The 25,735-nt window shown below is 38.0% G+C and overlaps 1 protein-coding gene across 2 annotated transcripts in view; it reads left to right on the top strand.

The window, feature by feature from the left end:
• Positions 1 to 24,631, top strand: part of VEZT (vezatin, adherens junctions transmembrane protein) — a 59,582-nt gene extending 34,951 nt beyond the window's left edge. Inside the window, exons 6-12 of one of the 2 annotated variants that reach the window (XM_082309579.1) lie at positions 149 to 286; positions 8,460 to 8,607; positions 11,665 to 11,996; positions 12,623 to 12,816; positions 18,107 to 18,207; positions 19,370 to 19,577; positions 23,451 to 24,631. In XM_082309579.1, coding sequence (XP_082165705.1) covers positions 149 to 286; positions 8,460 to 8,607; positions 11,665 to 11,996; positions 12,623 to 12,816; positions 18,107 to 18,207; positions 19,370 to 19,577; positions 23,451 to 24,040 — 1,711 coding nt within the window. In that variant the 3' untranslated portion in view covers positions 24,041 to 24,631. Of the gene's footprint in view, positions 1 to 136; positions 287 to 8,459; positions 8,608 to 11,664; positions 11,997 to 12,622; positions 12,817 to 18,106; positions 18,208 to 19,369; positions 19,578 to 23,450 lie in introns of both variants that reach the window. The other variant, XM_082309578.1, reaches the window with a different exon arrangement.
• The last annotated feature ends 1,104 nt before the right edge of the window (positions 24,632 to 25,735 follow it).

Raw genomic sequence — 25,735 nt, 5'->3', positions numbered from 1 at the left:
ATTTTTTTTTTTTCCTGTCATAGTTACTGAGTGGTTTGAAAAAGTTTACTAAGTAATGGAATAAGAAAACTGATGTACTGTCTTTTAAAAATACTTTAGGACATCTGTACAGTTGTATCACATTTTACTTTTCAAGTTTGCTTGACAGGGTCAGTGCCGCTTGCCCATTTAATAAAGCTGGACAGCATCCTAGTCAGCATCTTATTGGTCTCCGGAAAGCCGTTTATCGATCTGTCAGAGCCAACTTTCGAGCTTCAAGACTGGCTACTCTATACATGCTGAAAAAATATCCTTTTTTGTAAAAACCCAAGAGTTCAGGTATTCCATGTTACCTACCTGTAATTGTGCCAATGTTTAGAGTTAGCATGTCTAGAAACATACAACATCTAATTACATACCTAAACAAGATAAAGAAAAGGTAGCATAGTAAATTGGGGCTTATGCTTGGTTTGGAACATTCTTAAAGTTTTTGTCTTTTTGGGTACTGTGCGGTGCGAGATAAGATTCTGTGCACTGAAAACATTGTCCCAGTTACTGACACTCATGCCTTTGGTGTTAGTACCGATAACGTGTTTCAGAGTCCTTCAGGATTTTGTTTTATAATTCCTCTTAGCCATCTTTTCCCCTTGCACCAAAATACCCTCTTCTCTGAACAATGTGGCCTTTTACTCAACATCCCCGTGTTCAAAGGTAAGTTGATTTCCTGTTTCAGACAAGCTGGGTGAAACTCCGATTACATTAATTAGCCAAAAGGCACATTTAAGAGCGAGGAGTTTCTGCTCTGAATCAGAGCAGAACACTTTGTTCGGATCAATTTTGTGAAGTGTCATCTGTATTTCTTCGGTGAATCGTATACTTTCTTTAATGGCATTAACATTTCAAGGGTTTTTTCTATGTTTGTTGTACTCACTGTACTATATAGGAAATAACAATGTCTTCACCCTGTATTATAGCAAAAAATAAAACAGATATGTTCCTGATCTGAAAAAACACATGCAGGGTAACGCAAGCTGGTGGTAACGTGAGTGTTGAAAATCTGACAAGACAAATAACTTGTTTTGTCTTCCTGGAACATAATATTTGACTAATGTATCTTGCCTGGTAAATGGATGGATATATTGAGTGATGACATGTACACACACGCAGGCACATGCAAAGCTACGAGTGCATGCATTCACTTTGAAGGAAATGAGTATTTCTTTGCAAAATAATAACTTGTGGAGGGATAGGCATCCTCATTCTGGGCTCAAGACTTCACTCTTAGCTCTGAGGAATAAGGTGTATTTGCTACACAAAGAAAGAAAAAAATACTCTGACTGGTTCAGACACGTTGATAATAGCAACTGATAGCTAGCTTGGAAATTATCAAGAATCACTTCTAAGAACATGGGAAGAGAGATCTGAAAATATGATCAGTTAACATGGCCTTCCCAAATATCCTCCAGCATGAAGAAAGTCAGTGCAGCAGTGGTTATGACAGGTGTGTAGATTGTTGCTGCGGCTGGGGAAGTACAGGTTCAAGGAATACTGGTGTCTATTAGACTGTCCACTAGTTTTGTAACTACTAAACTTAAGGAATGGCTTTTAAATTAAGGAATGGGAGAGAAGAAAATTTTGTTTACTTTGGATAATTTCACATTTATACCTGTCTTTGAAAAATGTTTAATATGGAAGTTCCATTATACCAAATTATCATGCAGATATCATGGTAGTAAGGTCCAGCAGAAATAAATGGCCAAAAATTTATTGAAGTTCCGTGTATATAGATAGGTTCTTGACAAATGGAAAGAGAAGCATTATATTCATGCAGAACATAGTGGCAAAAACGGTGGTAGCATGTGAGCTGAGATGCAGGCTGGACCAGTTCTGCAGTGCATGAAAACTGAAAGTAAGGAATTTAAATGTAAGGAAGGTGAGTAAAGGATTCCTTCTCCCCACCAGGATAATTAAGAGCAGCTTTAAGGTAGTTCCAAGTTGCCTTATTTTGAATTTTTCCCTGCGTATCATGAATGCCTGAAAATGTTATGTGTATTACATGGGTATGGATGGCAAGGAGCATCTTTCAAATAGATTCCAGTGCCTTGTGCAATTAAATAGTACTCTTACGCTGGAGGGGCCAAAGATTCCTTCATGTCGAAAGCATTCACAGCTGCCACTTGTGACAACTTTACTGCCCTTGTCCGTCATCAGAACGTTAGCACAAATCTGGCCTACAGCAAGGAGAAAGAGGAACTGGAGAGATTAAATAAAGAAGTGAGGTGATAAATTGAAGGAAAGGAATGTTGACAAATTAAAGGAAAGAAACTTCCATCCAATGTCTGGAAATGGGATCCCAGTTCTGACTTTTACCGTTCTTAGTAAGTCTGCTTTGTACAAAGTCAGAAGATGTTCTCGACTTTAACTCCTCTACGTTATTTGAGTATGAATTAATGAATTGTTATTTGAAATTTGCTTTTTCTGAGCGTTGTGAGAGACATGAATTCAGTAGCACTGTTAGTGATTTACACTGGCAACAGCAAAACAAACTGCTTTTATTAGAGAAAAAGACATTAGAGAAACATTCGAAATACCTAAAATTTGGATTAATATTACCAAATAACATTAAAAAACCCAAAACATATTTTCCCTGGTTAGTCATAATACTTTTTAAATAAACATTTTTTGTTTTACTGGATATTGCTTTGTATTTTTGTTGCAGAGCAGATGTATCTCTGTATTTAGGCAAGTGAAAAACTGAATTATTTTTGCTTGGAATGATTTTCAATAGGAATTTAATATGCAAAACACCTCCTAGTCTCAAGGGCAGCAAAAATTGAATCTTCCCAGCTAATACACTAAAGATCAAATCTTAGTTCCATTTTAACTGACAGCTGATCATTCTTTAGGGCGATTTTTCTCTTTGAAGAATAAGGAAGTAGTAATTTCTTAAGAGTGTGAGCAAATGCATAGGACAGGCACTGCTTTGAACCACAGAGTGTGCATTTCATGGAAACATTTATGTGCGTGTATAAATGGGAAATAAGCTTCCATATTACAGTTTGCTTTCCTTGGCTGACGGTATTCAGTTGGTACTGCAACGTGGGCATGGTACTTGTCATTCAACAACAGTGGTGAGCCTTTGACTCCAGAGATCCTTTCTGCATGATGTCCAGTTATCAAAATAAGGTCCTAGTCTGTGACTGCGCCTTCTGAGTGGTATACAGGCCTACAAAAGGATGATAGTGTGAAGTATGTCCTATATTCCTTCATCCTTATGTTTCTTATAATAAACCTCAAAATCTGAGATTGAACTTTATAATGCAGTGAAGATAATTGTTGCCCTAAGGCTATGGTAAACATGTCTTGAACTGAGACATGTCTATTATTAGATATAATGGTTAAAGTACTGTAGAAAATGGTGTTAAATTTACTAATGTAATAAAAGGTATACTTTGATTTAAGCTTTCATTTAAAACATACTTACATATTTAGAACTTACTAGAAATGTCTGTAGCTGAATTATTTTTCAAGTTTACTATGTCAGAATATCCCTTTCAAAAATAATTTGCAACAGGAATAATTTACTCATTTATGCCTTAATAAGGATGGATAATTTTCTCTACTTTGAAAATATGCATTTATATGTGCTTAACAAAATCAGCCGAACAGCCTCTTGTAGGAACTGTTTCCTAAGACAGGTTGCATGTATATAATGTTAAGTCAAAAAAGTGTTCAGAAATAAGCAAAATCTGTTTCAATAGGTTATTTTTTTCCCAGAAAAAGTCATTTCAGTGAATGATGCTGTACAGACATATGTTTGAGCTAAATTCTACTGTGAATTTGCATACTTATATTGTTTTAAGTCTAGACCTTTAAAACTATACAGTAAAATAGAGAAATGTTTAATCTTAAAAACATTTATAGATATTTATCTCATTTTGTCAACAAATGCAAACTGCGAAGCTTAGTGTTGCTGTATTTTACCACTGCCTTGAGAGATTTTTTTGTTAGTAATCTTAAGTGGGTTGCTAAACATATACTTTAATGTATGTGATTATTTCTGAGATAAGTATCAAATTCATACTTTGAATCAGTAGGACTAATCCTGTTGGAAGCCAAAGGGAAACTGCTTTGAACTTAAGCCACTTGTTTTATGTTATAACTTCAAGAGAGACAAGAAAATATTCTTGAGGGGCTGAGCTGATAACTGTTGGGCTGAGTCTTAAACACTGGCTAATCTAAGTATTAATCTTAATTGTAGACAGAAATGAGTGACTAAGTAAAAATAAATTAGTAAAAACATCTTAAATGTTGAGGGATATATTGATCTATGCTAATCCATTAAGTGTAGATTTTATAGCCATCAGTATTATTTCTCCTACCCAAATATCTGCAGCACATTAGGATTTTATGTTAATGTATATCTCAAATGTGTCAGAGGGAGATCTGTGTGATGAACCTGTTAGAGAATTAAAAATCTTAATTCACAGTTTTATTCATGGCAATACAAATTGCATAAACTTGATATATTATCATTACTCACTTCAATAAAACTAGAAGTTTAGCAATATTTGCTTGTGGCTAGTGTGCCCCAGTGAGTAGAATAAATTAATACTGTCCTGATTAAAATTTGTTCCCATGTAAAACAGAAAAAATATACAATTATACTTTAGCCTTATACCAGGCGTTTGTATCAAACTTGATGGACCAGTAGTTTAATGAGATGGCAAGTCTTATTCCTTACATTTTATGTGAAGGGACAGTTGGGCACTTGCAGAAACAATTCAGCATTTTCTCATGCCATTCTTATTCTGATTTGTTCATGTTGGCAAGAGTGCATTGCTCAAAATCATAGAAGAAAAAAGTCAGAAGGGAGAAAAGAGTATTTCTCTTTTAATCTGGAAGATAAGGGTATAGCAGGATGCAGTGGCTGAAAGCTTAAACTAGAAATTAGGCATTTTGGGTTAAGTATTTACAGGATGCTGTGCAGACCAGTCACTACTAGTTCAACAAATCTCTGCACTATACTCCATTGAATTGTGTAATAACTCAGGCAATACTTCGCTGGCGTGCTAGTTGCTTAATATTTTTATACTTAAGAGCCTTGTGGGTTTTGCGTCATGGGAATCTATGGTTTGTTCACTGATTTAATTATAGGCAAGCTGGATGGAGGAAATTTTGTGGCTTATGTTACTGGATGATGTTAATAGTCTCATCCTCAGCTGGTGCAAAATGGTGTGATACTCCATTTCCATTGAACTATACTGATAGGCAGGACCTGGAGGTAGGACCGTAGAAACTGATAAAACTTTGTTTTAAGTGTAAGGTGTCCTTCTCTGATGGCAAGGCATAAACAGTGTTATAAAAACAGACATTGGATAGCAGTATTTTAAACTGAGTGATATGAGTACTGCGTTCAGTTTTGGGCCCCTCACTACAAGAAGGACATCGAGGTGCTGGAGCATGTCCAGAGGAGGGCAACGAAGTTGGTGAAGGGTCTAGAGCACAAGTCTTATGAGGAGCGGCTGAGGGAACAGGGGTTGTTTAGCCTGGAGAAGAGGAGGCTGAGGGGAGACCTTATCGCTCTCTATAACTACCTGAAAGGAGGCTGTAGCGAGGTGGGTGTCAAGCATTGGAACAGGCTGCCCAGGGAAGTGGTTGAGTCTCCATCCCTGGAGGTATTTAAAGAACGGGTAGATGTGGTGCTTGAGGACATGGTTTAGTGGTGGACTTGGCAGTGCTAGGTTAAGGGTCTTTTCCAACCTTAACGATCCTATGATTCTATGATTCTATATCTTAACCCATTAAGGTGGAATGGACATAAGATGCATTCTATGTCTTTGAGATGCACTGACCTCAGGGAAACTTGCAAATTTCCTGTAGTAAATCTAGTAGAAAATTGTTCCTTCTCCTCTGTAAATATTTAGTTATTGCATCATGAAATGTTAGAAAAACACATACCTTTATTACTTGGGAAAGAGAAAGCTCACCCAAGAAAACAGTAAGCTAAACAAAAAGTAGTACCCTCTTTGGGTCATAAAAGCCTAAACCAGAAATCCGATGCTAGAAGGTCTGAGTAAAGATACTTGGGCATTTTTCAGTGCGGTGTTTCTTCCTTAACCAGACAGTTCATCATGTTCATCATTAGCTCATCCCTTCCCGCTTAGTGAGCAGGTGAGAATTTTATCAAAGAGCAGCCTGGATTTCTCAGGGTTATTGTGAGGCCCTCCTGTTAGATCTTCAGATGGGAATGTGCTTTTGAAAAGCAAAGTATGAATACTAAATTGTTATGTACAGGGGTACATGAGTGTTCTTGCTTTTCTATAGGTAAATAAGGTAGGCCTCCTGACAGAGGTTAGACATTCACTGTACAGATATTTTATTCTGGATTTGACAGTTTATTATTAAGTAGCTTTGCCTTCTCTTCTTCCAAGCTAATAAGGAATGTAAGTTAAACAGGTGAATGAAATATTTTCACAAAGACATAGAAAAATGTAGCTAACCTAAGGTTAGTTACTGTATTTTGGCTTTAATAGAAAACATTAGCACTAAAAATACTTGCGTTTTAGAGCAAAGTGCATGAAGGAAGTGTGTTTGTGTATATGTGTTTAAACTTTCTAAAGGTTTAGTCTTTAGGAAGCTAGTAGGGGCACGGGCTCAGTTTTCTGCTTTCATCTGTCACATAGAAATGGGAGTGCTACAAGAGAGGAGGGCAAGGCAGGAGGTGCAGGAGTCCACTGGGAATCCCTAGCTGAGACATAGTATGGATAAGTGGCTCTTTTGGTCAAACCACTTGTTTGAAATGTTGCCTGGAATTTTTTTTTAGTGCGACTTAGAAATTCACGTGTGTCCGAACTGCTTTTTATGGTGCTCATGCTGTTGGAAATGTCTTGTTGCAGGAAAAGTTTAACAAAGAATGTAATTAGTCTTTGAGATAACCAGTCCTGAAGGGTTTTGACCTGACTTTTCAACCTCTGATGGAGTTACCATCCTCATCCCATGTGCTCCATCTGCTGGGCATGCTATCAGGTTAACTTAGAATAGACACCATTTATGTGAGGCAGCTGCTGGTGGCAACAATAATATTCTGTTCCTAATTAATCTGCATTGCAACTTTTTGTCTGAACACTTAATAGGCTTCTTTCTTCTTGGACTTTGGGGAGAAATTAGGGAGAAATGTATTTGTTTGTTTAGAGCCTGAACACTTAGCATTGCTGTTTCCTGGGACACAGAATGGGGTTTTTTTTTTATGCAATGTTCTTCTACTCAAGTAGTAAAAATTTTCTTGAGCAAATCACTTTTACACGTTCAATCCTATGAGAATTTAGCACGTGGAAAATTTGGGAGTGAAAGCGGGTGGAACTTGTAGCTTCCCCAGAAAACACAGTAGTTGGACAAGAGACAAGTGCTTCTAATCAGGTTTGTGTGCCCCAAGAGATGAGAGCATTCAGTTTGTAAATCGAAATATAAATTAAAAAAAAAAAAAAGTTTAAATTAAGGCCTTATTTTCATAAATACTTTACAAATATTTTTTTTTTTATATGTATTTCTGTGGAACAAATGTCCTTATGAGCATAAGTTGTAAATTTTGGTGTTAAAGCAAATTTTACTATTTTGTGACTGGGTAACTATCCAAAATGGGCAGAAATCTTGAACTGTTCCTCCTCTTCCTTCCCCAGCATGAGGTTAGCCTAAAATTAGTGCTATTTTAATAAATGTTGCCTAGTCCATGAATTATTTTTATCTGTCTTTTATCTGGTATCAGTTATGTTGTGCTTGCTTCCTACTTTTTAAGCAATTCTGAGGCCTGGAAATGTACATTTTCCTACTCAGAATTTAAATGTGCTGAATAGTGTTGATAGATAACAGTTCGCTGCTGTTCCTACCAAGATCATGGTGGCTTTACAGCAATGTAATCAATAAAATTAATGGTATGACAATCGGGGAGCTCCTGTTCTTCCCAGTGCTATCTGAAATGTCAAAGAGCAGTTCTTGTAGAGATCTCTGAGTGGTCCCTCCACAGACAGAACTCGCAGGGAATTCCCGTCATCCTGAGTCTGGTCTATAACATAGGCTACCTTAGAAACTTCAAATTGCACAATTGTTCTCTTCTTTCCTCTGTCAAATAGATGATTTCTGGTTTAAGATTGACATGAGCTACTTTTTGGAAACTTAATATTTAAAGATAAGCTATTTTCCTCACTTGAAAGGGATGCAGGGATTTTTCATCAATCTGTTTTGTTTCTTTTTATGTGTTTGTATTCAGACATAGGTGTTTTGTCAATGTCTTATCTCTCGTCCTCCTGAGAGCCTTTAAAACTTGTGCTCTGAATAAGGATTGCAAAACGTTCAGTTAAACAGAATTCGGGTGGATTTGGGTGGAATGTATGTGCTTTCACACAAACTGCCAGAAATAAGAAACCTTTTCTGTGTGTTTAATGCAAAAGTTGCTTTGTTAACCACCTTAACTCCAGCTAAACCTACCCTTTGAACTCGGAGAGTGACAACGTGACCAGCTACATCTGTGTAGTCCCCTTTAAGGAGCTGGGTCTGGGACTGAGCGAAGAGCAGGTCTCTGAAGAGGAGGCACACAATCTAACCGATGGCTTCAGCTTGCCTGCGCTCAAGGTAACCTCTCCTAGAAGGACACAGGCATCCACGCAGGCTCCTGGTGAAAATCTCTTTCAGTTGTCATGAAGCCCTCTGGCTTGTACCTACCAGCCTGTAGTAACATGGTCAACTGAGGGGGAGATGTAATCAGTCTCATGTCATGTGTTTCTACGCTTATTAGCATTTAGGTGATTTCATTTTGCACGTAGTTGAAGAGAAGTTGCACAATACAACACTTGGATTTTTTTTTCTGCAAATCATGTAAATTCAAGTCAGTGTTTTATAATCAGCTTGATCAATCTCCTTCTTAAACATGATTTTTTGCTCTCTGATTTCACTTGATCCCAGCTGTATAAAACAATTTCCAGATTTGTACTTACATCTTTTTTAGCTAATCTCTTGACTTAAATAAAAAGAGAGACATCAGAAGATATAAATTAGTTGTAATTGCCAAAGGGAATAGTTGCATTTAGTTACACTGAGGAGTAGAAATCATAAGCTTGGACCCCTGCTGCCGTGAGCCAGTGTGGCTCTTTGATCTTTGAAAAACATTTAACTGAACAGAATGACAACCATATAATGGCCTTTTTATCTATTTTGTTTTGAGATGTTCAGTATTTTTAATTTTCATGAGTCAATGTTTGCAATTGGAAAGAAGATCTAATTTGAATGCAAGCCCTCTACACTCTAGTGGTTCTCTGCTGAGGCAGTTCCCTTTTAACACTGTTTTTTAAATGGAAAATTCCATTATTATGTGACTTCTGTGTTTCTGTGGGGTTGGCTCTTGTTGCATCTTATTCACTTAATTCCTAGACCTTGACTTATTTTGTTCTGACAGTAAATGTTACCAGTAATAGTGATTGCTAAGCTTTGAGGCTTTGTCTAATTAGCGGTAAGCTAAGAGCTACACCAGGTGTAAGCTTTGGGGATTTTTTTTCTCGCCTTTTCATTAGCTGAAGTTCTAATTGCAACCATGCAAGCCCACTTATTTAGCCACTTCTTTTTAAGCCCAAGAAGCTAGTCAGAGGTGCCCAAGCTTGTAAGCTAAGTCTTTGTTTACCTGTGATTTGCAGTAATTTAACTGAAATCTGTTTTAGTTAAACTGGTTGGGATGCTTTCTGGGTACAGTTAAGCTCACAACTAGTAAATCTCCCTTTACGTTAACTCAAAACAGACAGTGATGTAGGCTGGGTGTGGTGTAGTTGAACCAAGCCAAATTAACATAAATCAGTCCTAAGCACATTCCTGCGTAGATAATAAAACAGATACACTTCGGTAACCTTGCGACATATTTGTGTTGTGAGGCCTAGATTTATGTGCAGTCCTCTTCGTTTTTTTTAATTTGAGAGAACTTGTCTTTATATTAAAATGCACGTAGAATACAGACGTGTATCCAGATTTGGTTAATATTTTAATTTTCATTCAAGCCCATGTCTAGGCCATATGACAAATGTAACCTGTGTCTTTTGGCTACCTTGTCCTTGAACTAAACCAATTTAAAGAGTGAAAATTTTTGGCTTAACAAAAAATACTGATTCAAGCTGAGGAGAGCCAGTTGGATATTTTGGGTGAAGTTTAAGTGTCAGTAAAAATCATCAGAAGTCATTGGCAGACCAAGCTATTTGCAACCCTAAATACATCTGGAATTTCCTTTTCTCTCATTGTTGTGCCTTTTTTCAGGTAGGTTTTGGATTATTATTATAAATTCCTGAAGTCCACTACTTTTGCGTGCTACGGTTTCGCTGCTTTTGCCATATGTCTGGTAGAAGGGATTGGTCTTCTTTTGTGCTTACTATAGCATGAGCTCTTGACTTTCTGTCTAGGGCAGCACACCTTCAGGGACACTTGGGTGATTGCTGCCCGTTTGTTTGCTTTTTATTTTAGCACCCAGCCAAATCACAGTCTTGCATGTGTGCCCAAAATTAGTTTCATATCATTCCGTGTTCTTCTCAAAACCACATTTTGTAAATTGAGAATTTCTTTTTCTTTTGGAATATTTTATCAGTTTGCATCCAAGTATTTTTGATATACCCTTAGGGTTTATCAGACCACATCTATCTGAAGGCATTTAATTTTTTGTGTTACTGTTCTGAATGTTTTGCTCTTGATTGTTTGCACACTGGAAAAAACTGCTACTTGTCCACAGTAGTATGACTACAAAGATGTAAATATATTCTTTCAAATCCTGTAGATCCAAAATCTCAGAACAAGTAAATTGTTAGTCCTATTCTGTAGCTGAGGGGGGTGGAAAAAAGCATGTTGAGTAATTACTTTGTCTTCCTTGGTGTGGAATGCTTGAGAACAGATTTCAGACTACACCTGATAGTCGCCTACAGTTGATCCCTTGTAATAAGGGCCGGCATTGCAGGGAAAAGTGTCAGAACCGTTCCTTTTCATTTTAGAGATATAAGATGCTACTGTTCTGTCATGGTCTGCTGAGCCAACAGTCTTCTCTAAACTAAGACAACAGTTCATTTCATTTCATTGGAAGTTCTCAAGAAACTGAAATTGTGTGTTTCCCTTCTCCCAGATGGACTGACCTCTTTTGTACCATATATAACATTGTGAATTGATTCATTTCTTACAAGCCTTTCCCTCCTTAGTGGTATTGGTGAAATTTCTCACTTTGACCGAAAAAAAAAATTCAGTTAGCAGCTCAGCTTTCTTCAGATATAGAATGTTTTTTGTTGAAGTACAGTGCAATTAGACTCGTGTTTCAAGGTTGGGTGTGGGGCAGTGCAGGAGTTAGTAGATCGTAGAAATGATAGCTTGGCATTATAAAGGAAAAAATGTCTTTGCTGCCACTGGAATTTTGGCAGCCCTTCATGAGCTGTAGGGTATGTGGAGATTATAGCAAATAATGAAACTGCCTGATGAGAATATGAGTTTTTAGGCCTCTGACAACCTTCTGAGCATAATTGCTGGGATACCCTTCAAAAACATTCAGCGGATTTTCAGTTTTTCAGCGTTCCTGTTGCTGGCCAAGGAATGTTTTCCCATGGTGTGTGTGTACATTTACTTTGGAGGCTGGCTGTCTTCCCAGGTGCACAGAGCTAATCCTGCCCTGTTTTGCAGGTCCTCTTTCAGCTCTGGGTAGGGCAGAGTTCAGAATTCTTCAGGCGGCTGGTGCTGCTCCTCTCCCCAGCCAACGCATCCCCCAAGCCCTTGGTCTCCCCTGAACGGCTGCCTCATCATATCTTGTCTGATGTGACTCAAGGCCTACCTCATACACATGCTGCCTGCTTAGAGGAGCTTAAGCGAAGCTATGAGTTTTATCGGTACTTTGAAACTCAACATCAGTCGGGTTTTGAACGGCCAACCAGAACAAAGCAGAAGTCAAGAGAGCTGAACAGTCTTCAGACAGCGGTACGCAGCTTGCAGCTTCATCTCAAGGCACTGCTCAATGAGTAAGTTTACACATGAATTAAGAGAATATGCCTGTAGGAAGAAGGTTTCAGACTTGAGTTCTTTGGGTTGTCAGCTTGTATCCCAGATTAAAAACAAAAAAGGCAGATACGTATAGTCATTGCAATCATAGGCATATCTTCGCGTAGTACAGGGTCAAAGATTCCTGGTTCAATATGGAATCTGGTATTGTTTCCTGGTTATTCTTTAAGTATCTGGTGAAAATTCAAAGCTAAGCAGTGCATTAAGATCTTGCCTTGCTTTTGTCACTCCCTTGAAAAAATCTGAAAACATACTTGGCTTTCATTGATTTTGCAACATACCAAATGCTCTATAAGAAAGTTCAGCTCGTAGTAACTACCTAGTAAATATTTCTAAAGATTTGTCACTGCCTTGGTGAAATAGTTGAAACTGCCTTTAATCTTACATATACGAATTACTATAATGAATGCAGGTGAGCAATGTATCTTGATGTGGAGAAAAGGATCTTATTTTTAAAATCTTTGAGGAGTTGGCTGAGTTAGATTCTTAAAACTTGAAGAAAATAACAGGATATTAAATGAAATAATTGAAGGGATGGTGAAGTCAAATATTTTTTCTTATTTCTGTTCATCTCCTCATCACTTAGGGTAATAATTCTTGAGGATGAACTTGAAAAACTTGTTAGCACTAAGGAGACACCTGAGTTGACAACAGAAGCCCATCAGGTTCTGGAACAAAAACTAAAGTTTATTCAGCCTCATATCCAGGCGAGCAACAGCTGCTGGGAAGAAGCCATTTCTCAGGTGGAAAAAATGAGTGGAAGAAACCCAAATAAAAAAGGTAAATGTGGAGATTAATTTAGCAGCTAATGGGATACACTTTGAGATGGAATGGTCAAATGGATCAAAGACAGCATTCAGCCTGTGTATCAGAATTTTAGCTGAAGACGGTCTTACAACCATCCATTTTGAAAACCTATATACGTATGTCAAACTTTTTCATTGTGATGACCTTGAAGCTTTTGTTTCAGAAAAAAATATAAATGTGTTAACTCAGACCTGTGGATTCAGATTGTTACATTTCCAGGTGTAGACTGATAGTGGCTTTTTGCCTTTGATTGGTGAATCACATGTAAAGGGGTAGATTTTGATGAATCGTTCCTGAGATTTTCATTTATTTACTGCATAAGAATTACATAGTTAATTGAAATGACAATGGCATTGTCATGAAACTTTCTTGACCATGACATTTCCTGGAATATTTGAAATTGTAGAGGGTGTATTGAGCATATAATACCCATTCACCTGCTCTGTCTGAGAGAGTGAGCTAATCTCCTGCGTGCTTAAAAGTCATACTGAGAAGCATATCCCAATGTTTTGCCTTATGCCCCTCTCCTTAGTGACCTGTACTGCCCACACTGTTCTCCTTGTGAATCACAGCTAGCTTAAATAATGACCTGAATAAATTAGGCTCTTCTGACATGGAGTTGAGCCTATACTTTCTAATCTTTCTTTTTTCCAGGACCTTTTTTACTGTCCTAGGAAGGCACAGCCCAGCATCTGAAAAATGCTGGTAACAGAGACTGCATTAGGAAAATTATGACTTGGGCTATCAGCAGGTTACCTACAGAAAGCCAGATTTGTAGTGAGCTAAACTCTTAATGATACAAGGGTGGGATATTCAGTAGATGGATGAATATTGCTGTGGCCCTAGAGGCGTGCAAGTTGATCTTGTTCATGGTTACATCAGAACTGGGAGCACTGGGAGGCCTAATGCAGGCTCTGTGCAGGTCCAGACATGGTATAACCACATTTGTGTGTACTTTGCCTGATGGTCTGTCTAGTCTTACAACTTCCCTCTCAGTGCTGCGTAAAACAACCTATGAGGATCTTAGATGCAGTCTGATACATTTGCATGCACTAGCCTGTTGTGTTTTGTTGATGCCTTCCACAACCAGCAGTTCCACTGATCTTTTTTTTTCCCCTTTCTTTAAATGTTCTTTCCAGACTGCATGCCATAGTATTTTTAGTTATTTTAGTTTTATTTTTACTTTGTGTACAAATTTCACAGCAGGCACTTTTATTATAACTTGCTTCCTTTTAAAGTTCAGTGCAAAAATAACCTAGTGTGTGATCTAGAAGGGAGGGATTGCGTGGGAAATAAAAAATAAAAAAATCCTTCCCTTTCACTTTTGCCCAGTGACTTTCATGGAAATGTGCTGGAGTTGAATCTCTATTTTGCAGCAAGTTTACTGAATTACTCCACAGGATCTACTTTTAAATTATGTTGGTCATTGAAAACTATTTTTATCTGACTACATTTGACTTCCCTGATAAATTTCTAAGCAGCCCAGCTTCTGTGAGTTGACCTTTTCAAGCTGTGCGTGAAATCGAGTCTTAATTCTTCTGCTGTCTTCTAAAAATCTTAACAGCTGCTCTGTCGGTCATGATTATGTGAATTACTTCATTAAATTATCTCCCTTTTTTTTCCAATGCTTTCTGAAAGCTCTTTGGAAGAAGATACCTTCCTGCTGAAATAATATAGCAGCTAAGCACATCTTTGTTTTGTCTTTATGCACTATTATCCAAAACCAAATGAATCTTTTGACAAGAGCTGTAGCAACAACCGCATGGTAGTAGAACATTGTGTCTAAGTGGATGCCCAGCACTTTTGCTGCAAGAGATGTTTAGTTCAACTAACTAGTTCAACCAGTAGAGCAGTGGGAATACCGTTTTCAAGTGTCAGTTATGAACATTGTTGAAGAAGGAGCTGTTTCTGATGGCTTAGACCCAGTTTTGAGAGGAAATATTTTATTACATAAAACCTGTATATATTTGTTAAATATTTTTAACAGTATCTCATAATTGTGCTTCGTAGTTAAACAAAATAAGCCTGTCTTGCTTCTTCATCTATAAATACAAAACGTATCCAGTATAAATTTACTGTTCGCTTGCGTTTCGTTCTTGCCATGTTTATATACTGAGCAAAAATGTATCTTTGCTTGTCCTTCTTGGTTCCTACTGCTCTCAGCACGGGAAGGTTTCCTTCCATGAGAAGCAGAAATCAGCTCAGCAGTTGCAGCAGCAAAGGGCCTGCATTTCTTCATGGAGAGGAAGAAACTGGGAACTTGTTGGTCCGTCCAGCATCAGAGTGCTGTTGTTGAGCCAGGAGTTGAAAGTTTCCAACCACTAAGGAGCTGTTTTGAACTGTGGGCTATCCTAGTTGTGGCATCCTACATAGCCTGTCCCTTGTTTTCAGAGCAGTTTTGCATAGCTTTAATTGTTTTCTGTATAAACAGATGAGTCTCCTTCAGCAAGCACTGCATGCTTCTTGCCCCAAATCCTTCTTTGTCAAAGCAGGTTTCTTACAGCTACTTTAAATAGTTCATTGTGTCAAACTGTCAAAGCAGAGCCTTTAAGTCTAACTGATTGAACGTTGATACAATCCCATCAGCCTTTCATGGGTGGTGATACTTTAGTGAATGCCGTTCAGCTGCTTTGTTTACAGGAGTTGGTGTATTTCTAGAACCAGTGCCATTAGTCACTGACCCTGTCGGATACAGAACAGAGCCTGAGAGCAAGTGGGGCTTTAACACCTTGAGGGGAATTCACCTCTACTTAAATTAATTGGGCAATGATAGACTTACCTATCATTGATCTACATGTAGATCTTTGCTTATTTCCAACATGAGTTGATTCTAGACTTTCAGCCATCTTCTCTTTCTTCTTTCACCTTTTTTCATCACTGATAAAACTGATTTACCACTTAAGGCCTCAACAATTTAAGCATGTAGTAATCTGCTGCTAATTTTACAAAATGGAATACCCTTTATGGCTAGTTACAGTGTTGTTTTAATGATCTTTGAAATAATACCCCTCAAACTGTTTAAATTCTATCCTTTTTCCTTTTAAACTGTCTCTACCTTTGCAAATGTATCCAACTTTTTTAGATATTCATAAAAGCAAGGCCCTAGTGCTCTGCTGCGAGCTCCTGGATCTTGTAGTCCTTTGATCCACTGGAGAGGAACTAAAGCAGCAGCAGTTTTAGTTAAACACTGTGAATTCATGATCCTGAAGCATATCCTTAACAATGGCATCATCCCATATAGGTGGCAAGCAGAGCAGTCTGTACATCTTAGAGCAGCTGGTTTACTCCTCTGATTTGGGAAGGCAAGCTTTTAATTGGTAACTTCCATGTACTCTTCCAAATTTGTCTTCATACCTTCAGGAGCATATTTCTGTTGTTGCTGTCATTATTATTATTAAAATGTTTTTATTACAAGGCAGAGTTATGCAATGGACAAGAGGGCTTGATATTTATAAAATAAATATCTCATGTCAATTCTCCACTTACTTTGAATTTCACTACATGCTTCACCTTTCTTTTAAACTTTGCATTTAGATACTTCTGGAATGTCAAATCTTTAGCTCAGCCCAGGCAAGTAGGGAATTACCTACTTCCCTTGTTTGCAAAAGCAGGTAACTGAGCACCACTAAAATTGTCATTAATGTGAACTGCCTACTTTCAGAATACCATCCCTAAGTATTCAATGTATAGATTAGAAATTGAAAATAGGGATAGGTGGGGCTTGGCGAGATCACCTAGCCCATTTCCCTTCTCAAGGGTAAATTAGTGCTTGTGAGTACATGTTGTTTACCTATTCCTAAAAATCTCTCTTCAGAGACATTTTATGGTATTTCCAGGCATCTATTCCAGCACTCAACTCCATTACCAGCAGAAAGTGATTACTGAATATAAATATCTCTTGCTGCAATTTAAAAGCAGTACTTTTGATCCACCCACAATGGAAATCCATTTCCTCTTTATAGCTCTTACAGTTTTGAAGATAGGTAATATGTTTCTTTCTGTCTTCTCTACGTGACTCTCTATCCTTCAGCTCTTCCCCAGCGACTATACTTTTTTCAGTCCTCTGATCATTTCCACTGTTTTCCTCCAGATTCCTTCTAGTTGGTCCACATTATTATTCAATGAAGGAGCCCCAGACTGGGCACTATGTTCCATCTGCAGCCTGATCAGTGCCAGAGTAGAAATGTAATTTTGTGTGTCTAACAGTCAGTTTTGTTGTTTATATGTACTAGTATGTAGTTTGGCTTTTTGCTTGCAGCAGGGTATAGTTGACTACTAGGCTCCTCATGTCTTTTTTTCAGTGGTGCTGCCCAGTCAGTTGTCATATATTTGTGCATCTGACTATTCCAAAGCACAAAAATCTGCAGCCACTGTCACCAAACTGCTGTATATGATATCCAGTTCTTCCTGGGCTGTATCTCTGATTTTCCAGTATTATTTTCAATTCTAATTGTGCCCTTCAGTATCCTTGCAGATTATCCCAATGTCAGCAGATTCAATGAGCTGAAACACTTTTATTTCACCCATTGGAAACAGTAAAAGTGTATTGGACTTGAGACAAATACTCAGTGTATCATTCCTGTCTGAAAATGGTAACTACACTCTGATTATCTAAGAGACTGTTCTGTGCACCTAATAGCAACTTCTCCTGGCCTATGCGTTTTGTTTATGAGTATGTCATGACACCATGTCAAAAGGCATACTGAAAACAAAATGCAAAATGTCTTTGGCTTCTTTCTATTCATAAGACCTGGTACTGCATTGGAAAATGAGATTGGAGTGATTTGACATCTTCTATTCTCAACAAACCCACACTGGCTCTCACTTATCTCCTTGCTACCTTCCAAATAGCTTCCTGTAAATTTTGCTTGATTATTTCTTCCAATATTTTCCAGTGATTTGAGGCTGATTTGCCTATAATTTTACTATTTTGCTTCTCTTTTTAAACTTGGGCGCCAAGTCTCTTTTCTGGTTTTACCAGTTTTTCCTGCCATCTGCAGGTTTTCAGAGTCTATAAAGACTTTGAGATTTGTTAGTGGAAGTATTTCAAGATGAGTTTCATCAGACCCAGCTTATATCAAAATAGCTGTTATTTAAGTGCTCTGTTTCAATGTATTCTAACCAGCCTTCTCACCATTTTTTTTTGTGTGTGCCAATCCTGCCTAATGAAAATGCCTGGACCCTGCCTGAGTGAGTCAAAAACATCATTCAACACCCAGTCTTTTTCTTTTTTTTTAATGCCTTTTCTTCTTTCCCCCTAAAGGCAAACTTGAAGTTTCCTGTGACAACCTACAGCGTACTACAGTACCTTTAACACAGCCTGCCATACACATAGAAAACAAAGATCCAATCCCTGAAGAGCAGGTAAAAAAATAGGACCATTTAAAATAATAATTGGGGCTGGTTTGCTGTATCCATTCCTTTTTCAGTTGCTTGTGCAGTGACCTTCTTGTCTTGCCAAGACAGATCAAGTAGGTGGCCAGTGCCATTTCATAATTGGACTTACAGAAAAAAATTATGTATATTCCTTTTGCTGTTCCATGGGGAGGTATTCCCCGTCCTGGAAAAAAGAGCACTAGCATTCACCTCTCATATATATATCATTAGAAATAAGTGACAAGAGGAGAGCAGCAACACAAGTCAGAGTAATACAGAAAAAAATGTGAATTGCTAAAAGGCAGTATGTAAAATAGAGTCCTACTTGTATATTGTTAGATGAACTGACAGAGCTGCAAGAGGGACAAGCTCCAAAACAAACCAGCCTGTCTTCAGTTTGAGTAATCTCTGCATTTTTGGATACCTAAAACAGACTGTGACACTGAACAGTTTTGGGAACTCGTGTGTGATGGTTGGGGTGGCCTCCTCCGTCCCAGAACTGAGTGGCAGATGCACTCTGAAAGCAGATTGAACACCCGTGGTCTGCTCTGCCCCTCCCTCGCCTTCTCCCAAGCCTACCCCACATGTATTCTCTCTAGGTTTTTTCCATATCAAAGAGCTGGGACTAATAACTTAGTCTGTCTGGCTGTCTGTTATAACATAAATGGAGCTGTCTTTTTTTCATGCTTGTGTAGTTAAATACTGTTAAAATTGGAGGAGGAGTTTGCTATTCTCAACATCCTCTTAATAGGGATTTACATAAGTTAAATTAGCAAGATGCCTGACTGAGGAAGAATTGCTTATGGTATAAATTAAAAAAAAGAAACTGGCATCAGCATTGCTTATTTCCACCTGTAATTATGGGGAAATGGACTCCTATTTTCAAGGTATATCACTTGATCATACTTGTGTATGAAAGTAAATCTTAGGTGACTGCAGCAATGTTAACTTTCAATGAGTGGACTTGCTCCAAAATTATACAAATATAACTGAGAGCAGTGTCAGATCCACTGGCTCTGCTCAAACAGGGCTCCACCCTATTACTGTGGTTGGCTTGTGTGAAGATCACTTGATCGTGCATTAGATTGTAGGACAGGGTCTACACTGACAGTGAAGATCAAAATTTTTTTTTCTTTCTTTCTTTCTTTAGGAATTGGAAGCATATGTTGATTATTCAGATACGGAGAATGAATACAGAAGTGAAGATTTTTACTGCTTTTCCCAGGAAGAAAGAGAGAGGCAAGAACGAGAGAGACAGGAATCTAAGAGGGTGTTACAAGAATTGAAATCTGTACTGGGATTTAAAGCTTCAGAAATAGAAAGACAGAAATGGAAACAGCTGCTATTCAGTGACCATGGTAAGCATTGCTTTTGAAAATTAATTCCTTTCTAAGAAAGGGTAGGTGTCTGTTTGCCATCAACTCCTGACTATGTTAGAATTTGGACAGTGCTTATCTATAGTAGTGTCTTTGATAGAGCTGTGTGGCCTTAGCTTGCTATTCCATCTCTTTCTATTACTTGTAGCAATCATTTTACTATGTATTGAAAAGAACTCAGAGAAATGGAAATTTGGCTCTAAAGAAAATACTGAGCTAATATAGTAAACACGCAAAATATTAAGACAGCATAAAGAGAACTGTCAGGCTATAAACCATGCAAACGGAACTGACTTTCTTTCATGGCTTTCCAATAAATATGAATTTTAATTAGGGTGCATAAATAAATTACTTTTCAGAGTTTAAAGACTGGCTTTTGTTTCCATGAGAGAGTGAGTATACAGAGTATGTTAAAAAAAAAAAAAAAACCAAACACAAAAAAACCAACCAACCAAACAAAAAAAAAACAACAAACCAACACGAAGACTTCTTCCAAACTAGCCTTTACTAACTCTGAGGACTGCTGCGTAGCTCCATCCACTTGCACTTGAAGGCAGGAATATGAAAGTTTCTCTTACCTCAACAAGACAGTCTGTCTCTGTTCCAGCAATAAGACTGGATACAACTTGATTCCTTTCACTGCTTGAGCTGTTTGATTTATTATCTTTAAAACTGATGGTAGTTTGTCTTTTCCTTTTTCACTTCTTTTTCCCATTTTCATTCCTCCCTCTTAAAGACAGGCTAGGAAAAGCCCTCTAAAAAAATTCATATTGTATATTATGACAAACAACCCTCAAGTCTGGCATCATATCCAAGGATTCTGCCTCTGCCAGTGCCTACCAGAAAAAAAGACCATGGATTGTGTCTTTCAATAATTTAGTGGGAACAGACAGTAAAGACCATACCTATTTATGAGACTGTTTCTTTTGACGTAAAACTCACAAAAATATCTGTTCTTCACAACTTTCTTCTTTATATCCATTTAGCTACAACTATGGTAAAAGAAATCACTTGGCCATTGGTATTGACTTCTCTTCTAGTTGAGTCAAAAAAAAAATAAGACATGAGATTGCATCAGAGTCTGCTCAAGTGTAGGATTTCTGTATTATCCTTCTGGTGTTAGATACGACGCCGCACAACTCTTCACATAAATCTCTTCAAGTCTTCCTTTCCTCCCTGTTGAAGGGAGAAGGAAGGAATCCTACCTCCAGTTCAAGTCTTGACAGATCTAGTGACTGCTGCAGAAAGAGTTCTTGTCAGGAGAGCTTGCATAGGATATTTCCTTATCTAGGTTAGCAGCTAATACCGCTCCACATCAGTATATCCTCAGGCCGTTTGTGGCCATAGCTGGAAAGAGTCAGCTGACTCCTGTAATCTTCAGTAACTGTTCACCTGAAAGCCTTTGTGGCTCATGTTGGTTGTTTTCCTTTCCATGTATAGATATGACATTGTTTTAGGATTAGAGATTAGGTGGAGAGGGAGGAAAGTGTGATTTCCTCCAGCTGCCTAGGACTAATCATTGATTACTTCCATCCCGTACAAAACTGGAAAACATGAGGGCGGTTCATGAAAGTAATTAATATTGTCTCCTTTTGGCTTGGAGACTGTGTGTGTCTAATCTGAAAGACTGATATGGACAGCAGACATAACATTTTCTACTGGTTTTTAAGGAATTTCTTCATTGTTTCTTCAAAGGAAACACAAGTCAGTTAAATATGACATAATGGACCCTGGCATATTATTGCTGCGGACTTTAGTTTATCCATACACACAAGTCATTCCTTAAAAAAGCATTTTTGTGAGCTGTGCTTTCCACGTTTGTGGCTTGCTTTGTCTTGAAGATTTAAACCCAGAAAGGTTCATGTTCTTGTCTCCATTGGCCCAAGCCAATGGATGGCCGTGATATCACGCTTTTCCACAGCCCTTTTAAATCTTGCTTTTAGAGGATGATCATAATCCAGAAATCCTGTGTTCTCCTAACTTGTGGTTATTGTGAATAAAGATCCTGAAATATTCAAAGGCTTTAATCTGTTAGTCAAGGCACGCAGCAAGCCATTTTGATTTGTTAGAGTTTTTGGTTCATTGAAGGAGGGGCTGGCGAGGGTTTCCACATAAAAGAGGTCAGCTCCAAACAAGTTGATATGTCTAAAGAACACAGCATGAAGGCGACTGGAGATGATAGGTTGGATTCCAGAAGAAAAACATCATCTTAGCAGAGCACAAGACTAAAGCAAATTTGCCCAGGCCCAGCATCATGGTAATACTGCTTACAGTAGGTAACTTAGGGGAGTGTAGGTGAGCTTATATTTTTGGTCCTTTGGCATCCTGTTGAGCCAGTAAAATGGAAGTGCTTTTGAAGAGGTCTGTGAAGTTGTTAGTGGCTTCATTTTCATTTGTCAAACATTGTAAAACAACTTTGTTCTGGTGCAACATCACTTCTAGCCTTTCCCCTAACCTCTCCCCCCAAAAAAGTTCATTCTGTCAGTGGTTGCATTGTACCCAGCTGTTTCCCCTGTTCCCACCTTGTCCATACAACAGTTCTTAAACAGCTGTTTCTCAGATTTGGAAAGCTACACTCATTCCACTTGCTTACTAACTAATCAACTCAGCAAATTGGCCAGCTACCACTCTGAAGTATCTATTTATTTTTCAAGAAATTTTGGCTTTGGAAGTATTCTTTGCCGGAAGTAGGCAACAAGTTTGCTCCCAAGTGATAAGATTACTCTGCATATTCCTGCCTCTTCAAGCAAATGGGCAGAAATAAGCAGCAGCATGTTTTTTACAAGGTGGGGAAAGAACTACCCTGTTAACAATTGAGATGAGTCTGGTGCAGTGCTCCTTTGGAATATAAGGTTTTAAAACAAACAATACAGTACAAATTCAAAGCCACAGTGTGCTAATGACAATAATTATCAATGTGACAACCATAATGATGCGCCTGCCTTCAGCTAGCTAAAGTAAATACTACTGAAATAGGATGCGATGGAAAAATCCTAATACCGTAAATTTTGTTTCCCGTTAAAAGTTTGTGTATTTCCCAGAGTTATTTTCATCTCTGCTTACAGGGGTAAAGTCAGAATGGAATTAGAAAGGGAAATGCCACTTGGGAATCTGCTGTTGCCGCTCTCATTTATGTTCGTGCTGCTACTGTAATGGAGCTACTGCAGTTTAGGGAATCTGTTACTTGGAAATGGACATTATATCGTTTTCTTAAAAAGAAAGACGTCTGTTCTTCAAGAAGTGATTGTACCGAGTTATACTAACCCTTAACACTGGGAGGAGAGACTTCCTGGCAAGCATCCCGTTGCTGGCAATGGGACTCGCTACTGCTACTAACTTCAAGAGAGGCTAAATTAAACCACACTTTATTTGTGAGGACACCTTACCTGACTGTATGAATACGTGTTGTATTTATATGTTGTGATGTATGAGATCAGATATTGCATATAAAGACTTTTTCGCGTACCAGCTGTCTTTATTGGATTAGATAAACTTGTTTAAAACAAAGACAGTTCAAATCTGTATACAGTGCAGTAGTTCTACTTGTTTTTTACTTTAATATTGAGTGCATCATCTGTGTTTGATGCCGGTTTTAAAAATTATGAATTTCGTGCTCTCTTTTTACGTCACAAACTTTAAGGAGTAGTTCCAACAAGTAGCTATCACATTTTATTTCAGCTTTGTGGTTAGAAAACAGTGTTTTATTTTAAATTTTCTTTGATTGTGTTTTTTGTTACTGTTGGTTTGATTTTATTTTTGACCTCTACAGTCTTGCATCTTTTCAAACACAAATAAATTATTTATATATAGCAGCTTGCTTTTAGTTATCATTTCATTTTTGTCCCCCTTTTTAAGCTGCAGTGAAACCCTTGTCTCCTGTAGAACCGCTGAAGCTACTAAATAATTTGGAATCACATATGAATTCAGATACAGAAAAGCAGGACTGCAGCCAAAGTTGTGATAAATCTGAAGAAAAAGACTCTAATCCGAAAGTGAATGCTGCTGATAAAAGCAGGACAGAATATTTGTATGAAGATCCTGAGATGGAGAAAAACAAAGGCAGTGCTACCGATGAAGGTATTTCTACAGGGGCTGAAGAAAGAATGTGTTATCAGCATGAAGGGGAAGTTGAAGAACTCAAGCCGAGCAATATGGATGGGGTAGAGGTTTCAAAGCCTCCCTCTAAGGATGATTTACATTCAAAAATCAAGCATAGGCTGGCCCAGCTCCACATATCAACAGATTTAAACTTCACATCTGGTCTGGCTGCACAAGTTGCTGCCAGGTCTTTCACTTTTACTACAATGCAAGAAGAGACTTTTGGAGATGAGGAGGAGGAAGAGGAGGAGGAGGAGGAGGAGGAAGAGAAGACACAGGAGCATGAAGACCTTGTGGAGGACTGTGAGAATGAAGATAGAGGCTCTGAAAGTGAAGGAAAAGTATAAGTCTGAGCTGAACTTTGTTAAACCAACAGCAGGCAATTTGATGGAAAAAGACTAAGGTGGGGGTTTGAAGATGAAAATACTGGGTGGAAAAAAAGGAGACCTAAATATAATACATCTTTTTCCCTAAGTCTGATACACTAAATAGGACTTCTAAGTATATTGAAAATTTGCAGGTAAGAGAAGCTTAGGCTGCATCCAAGAAATCGTTGGCTGTTGCCTTTTTAAGATCCTAGTGGTGGGTTTTGGAATTTACCTTTGTGTTTTCTGTTTTATTTATTTATATTATAATGTATTGCGTTTTGGTTTTTTTTTTTTTCTAAAAAGAAGGAAAAAAAAAAAAAGTCTTGAATTACAACAGACTGTTTTTTTGCTCTCTGATTCTGTTGTCATGGTATCAATGTTCCAACAAAAAAGCCAGGACATTTCTTTTGGAAGAACCTGAACTGTTCCCTGTGACCTTCCCCCACCACTTTTGTTTCACTTCTTGTGTCTGCAGTGTGTTGGCTAAGCCACCGTAGGCATTTGTGGTTCTGTGGCTAGTGATGTGGCTCCCACCCAAAATGTAGAATTTTAAATAAAAACTTGAAAGAGCTAGTATTTGACGTGTCCTGGGGTATGGGGCTGAAATAGTATAAAGTTAGTCATGCTTCATATTAAGGTTTATTTAGAATTTTATGAAGGGTTAATAAATGATTTCTAGATGTTGTAATTCATGTTAGAGAAATGTGTAGTATATGTTAGGGAGGGTTATAAGCACATCAGTAGAGAGTACTATAGACAGCTAGACGGTATCTGTTGGATTGATAATAGATGAGAAGCAAATACCTATTTATTAAAACAGCTATTAATTATTTGTTAACCTTTTGTAAATTGAACCTTACTATAATTGTTTGATTTGATATAATGATCGATTGTACGTTTTTATGTCCTGAAGTAATTTTCTTAAAGCAAAATTATCTGAGTGCTTAACAACATACAGTATTTTTTTTAAACAGCATACTTGCTTTTCCCTAATGTTCTTTCATTTTTCCATAGATCACACCTATAACCTGTGTGATTAAGAATCCATGAGAGAACAAGAATTGTGTGTTTTCTAAGGGGTATCTTGTAACTTAGTTGACACCGAAGTCTGGATGTTTGGTACGAGGTTATGTGGGTTGGTTTTCTCTCTGTGGTGGTGTTACGAGGAGCAGCAAACAGATGCTCAGCTCACAGAGGAGCTGGTTAATGGTTTCACTGCCTTCTCTTCCTTTTACCCTCTGACTCAAAATGAAGCAAAGGATCTCTGATGGCAAAAGAGCTGCCTCTTTGTATGGAATACTCTACTTGGACCTGGACACATTCCCAGTCACAAAACAACTTATCAGTTACTTAGGGTATTTATTGCCTCTTCCTGATTCTATAGAATACAGGGTTTCTTAGGTGCACGTGGTTCAGAGCAATGCCTTTCCTAGGATGCTGTTGTGGGAAGCGGGGAAGCTAGCAAAGGTCGGCAGGTTAGGGTGGAACTCTTGACCATATGTCAGAAAACAAGTGCTTTCTTTCAACCTCCCTCTCTTCTATTAGTGATTTTGTATGAACGCTGCTAAATACATGGATTTTTTTCATAGACCGTAAAGAGGTAAATATCAGTTGATAGAGAAGGGAGTGTGTGACTTACGCTGTTCTTTCACAATATCATGCCTGTCTTCTCCC

Source organism: Platalea leucorodia (assembly GCF_965183815.1).
Source record: "Platalea leucorodia genome assembly, chromosome: 4".
Classification (NCBI taxonomy): Eukaryota; Metazoa; Chordata; class Aves; order Pelecaniformes; family Threskiornithidae; genus Platalea; species Platalea leucorodia.
This window is presented reverse-complemented; position numbering and strand designations above follow the sequence as displayed.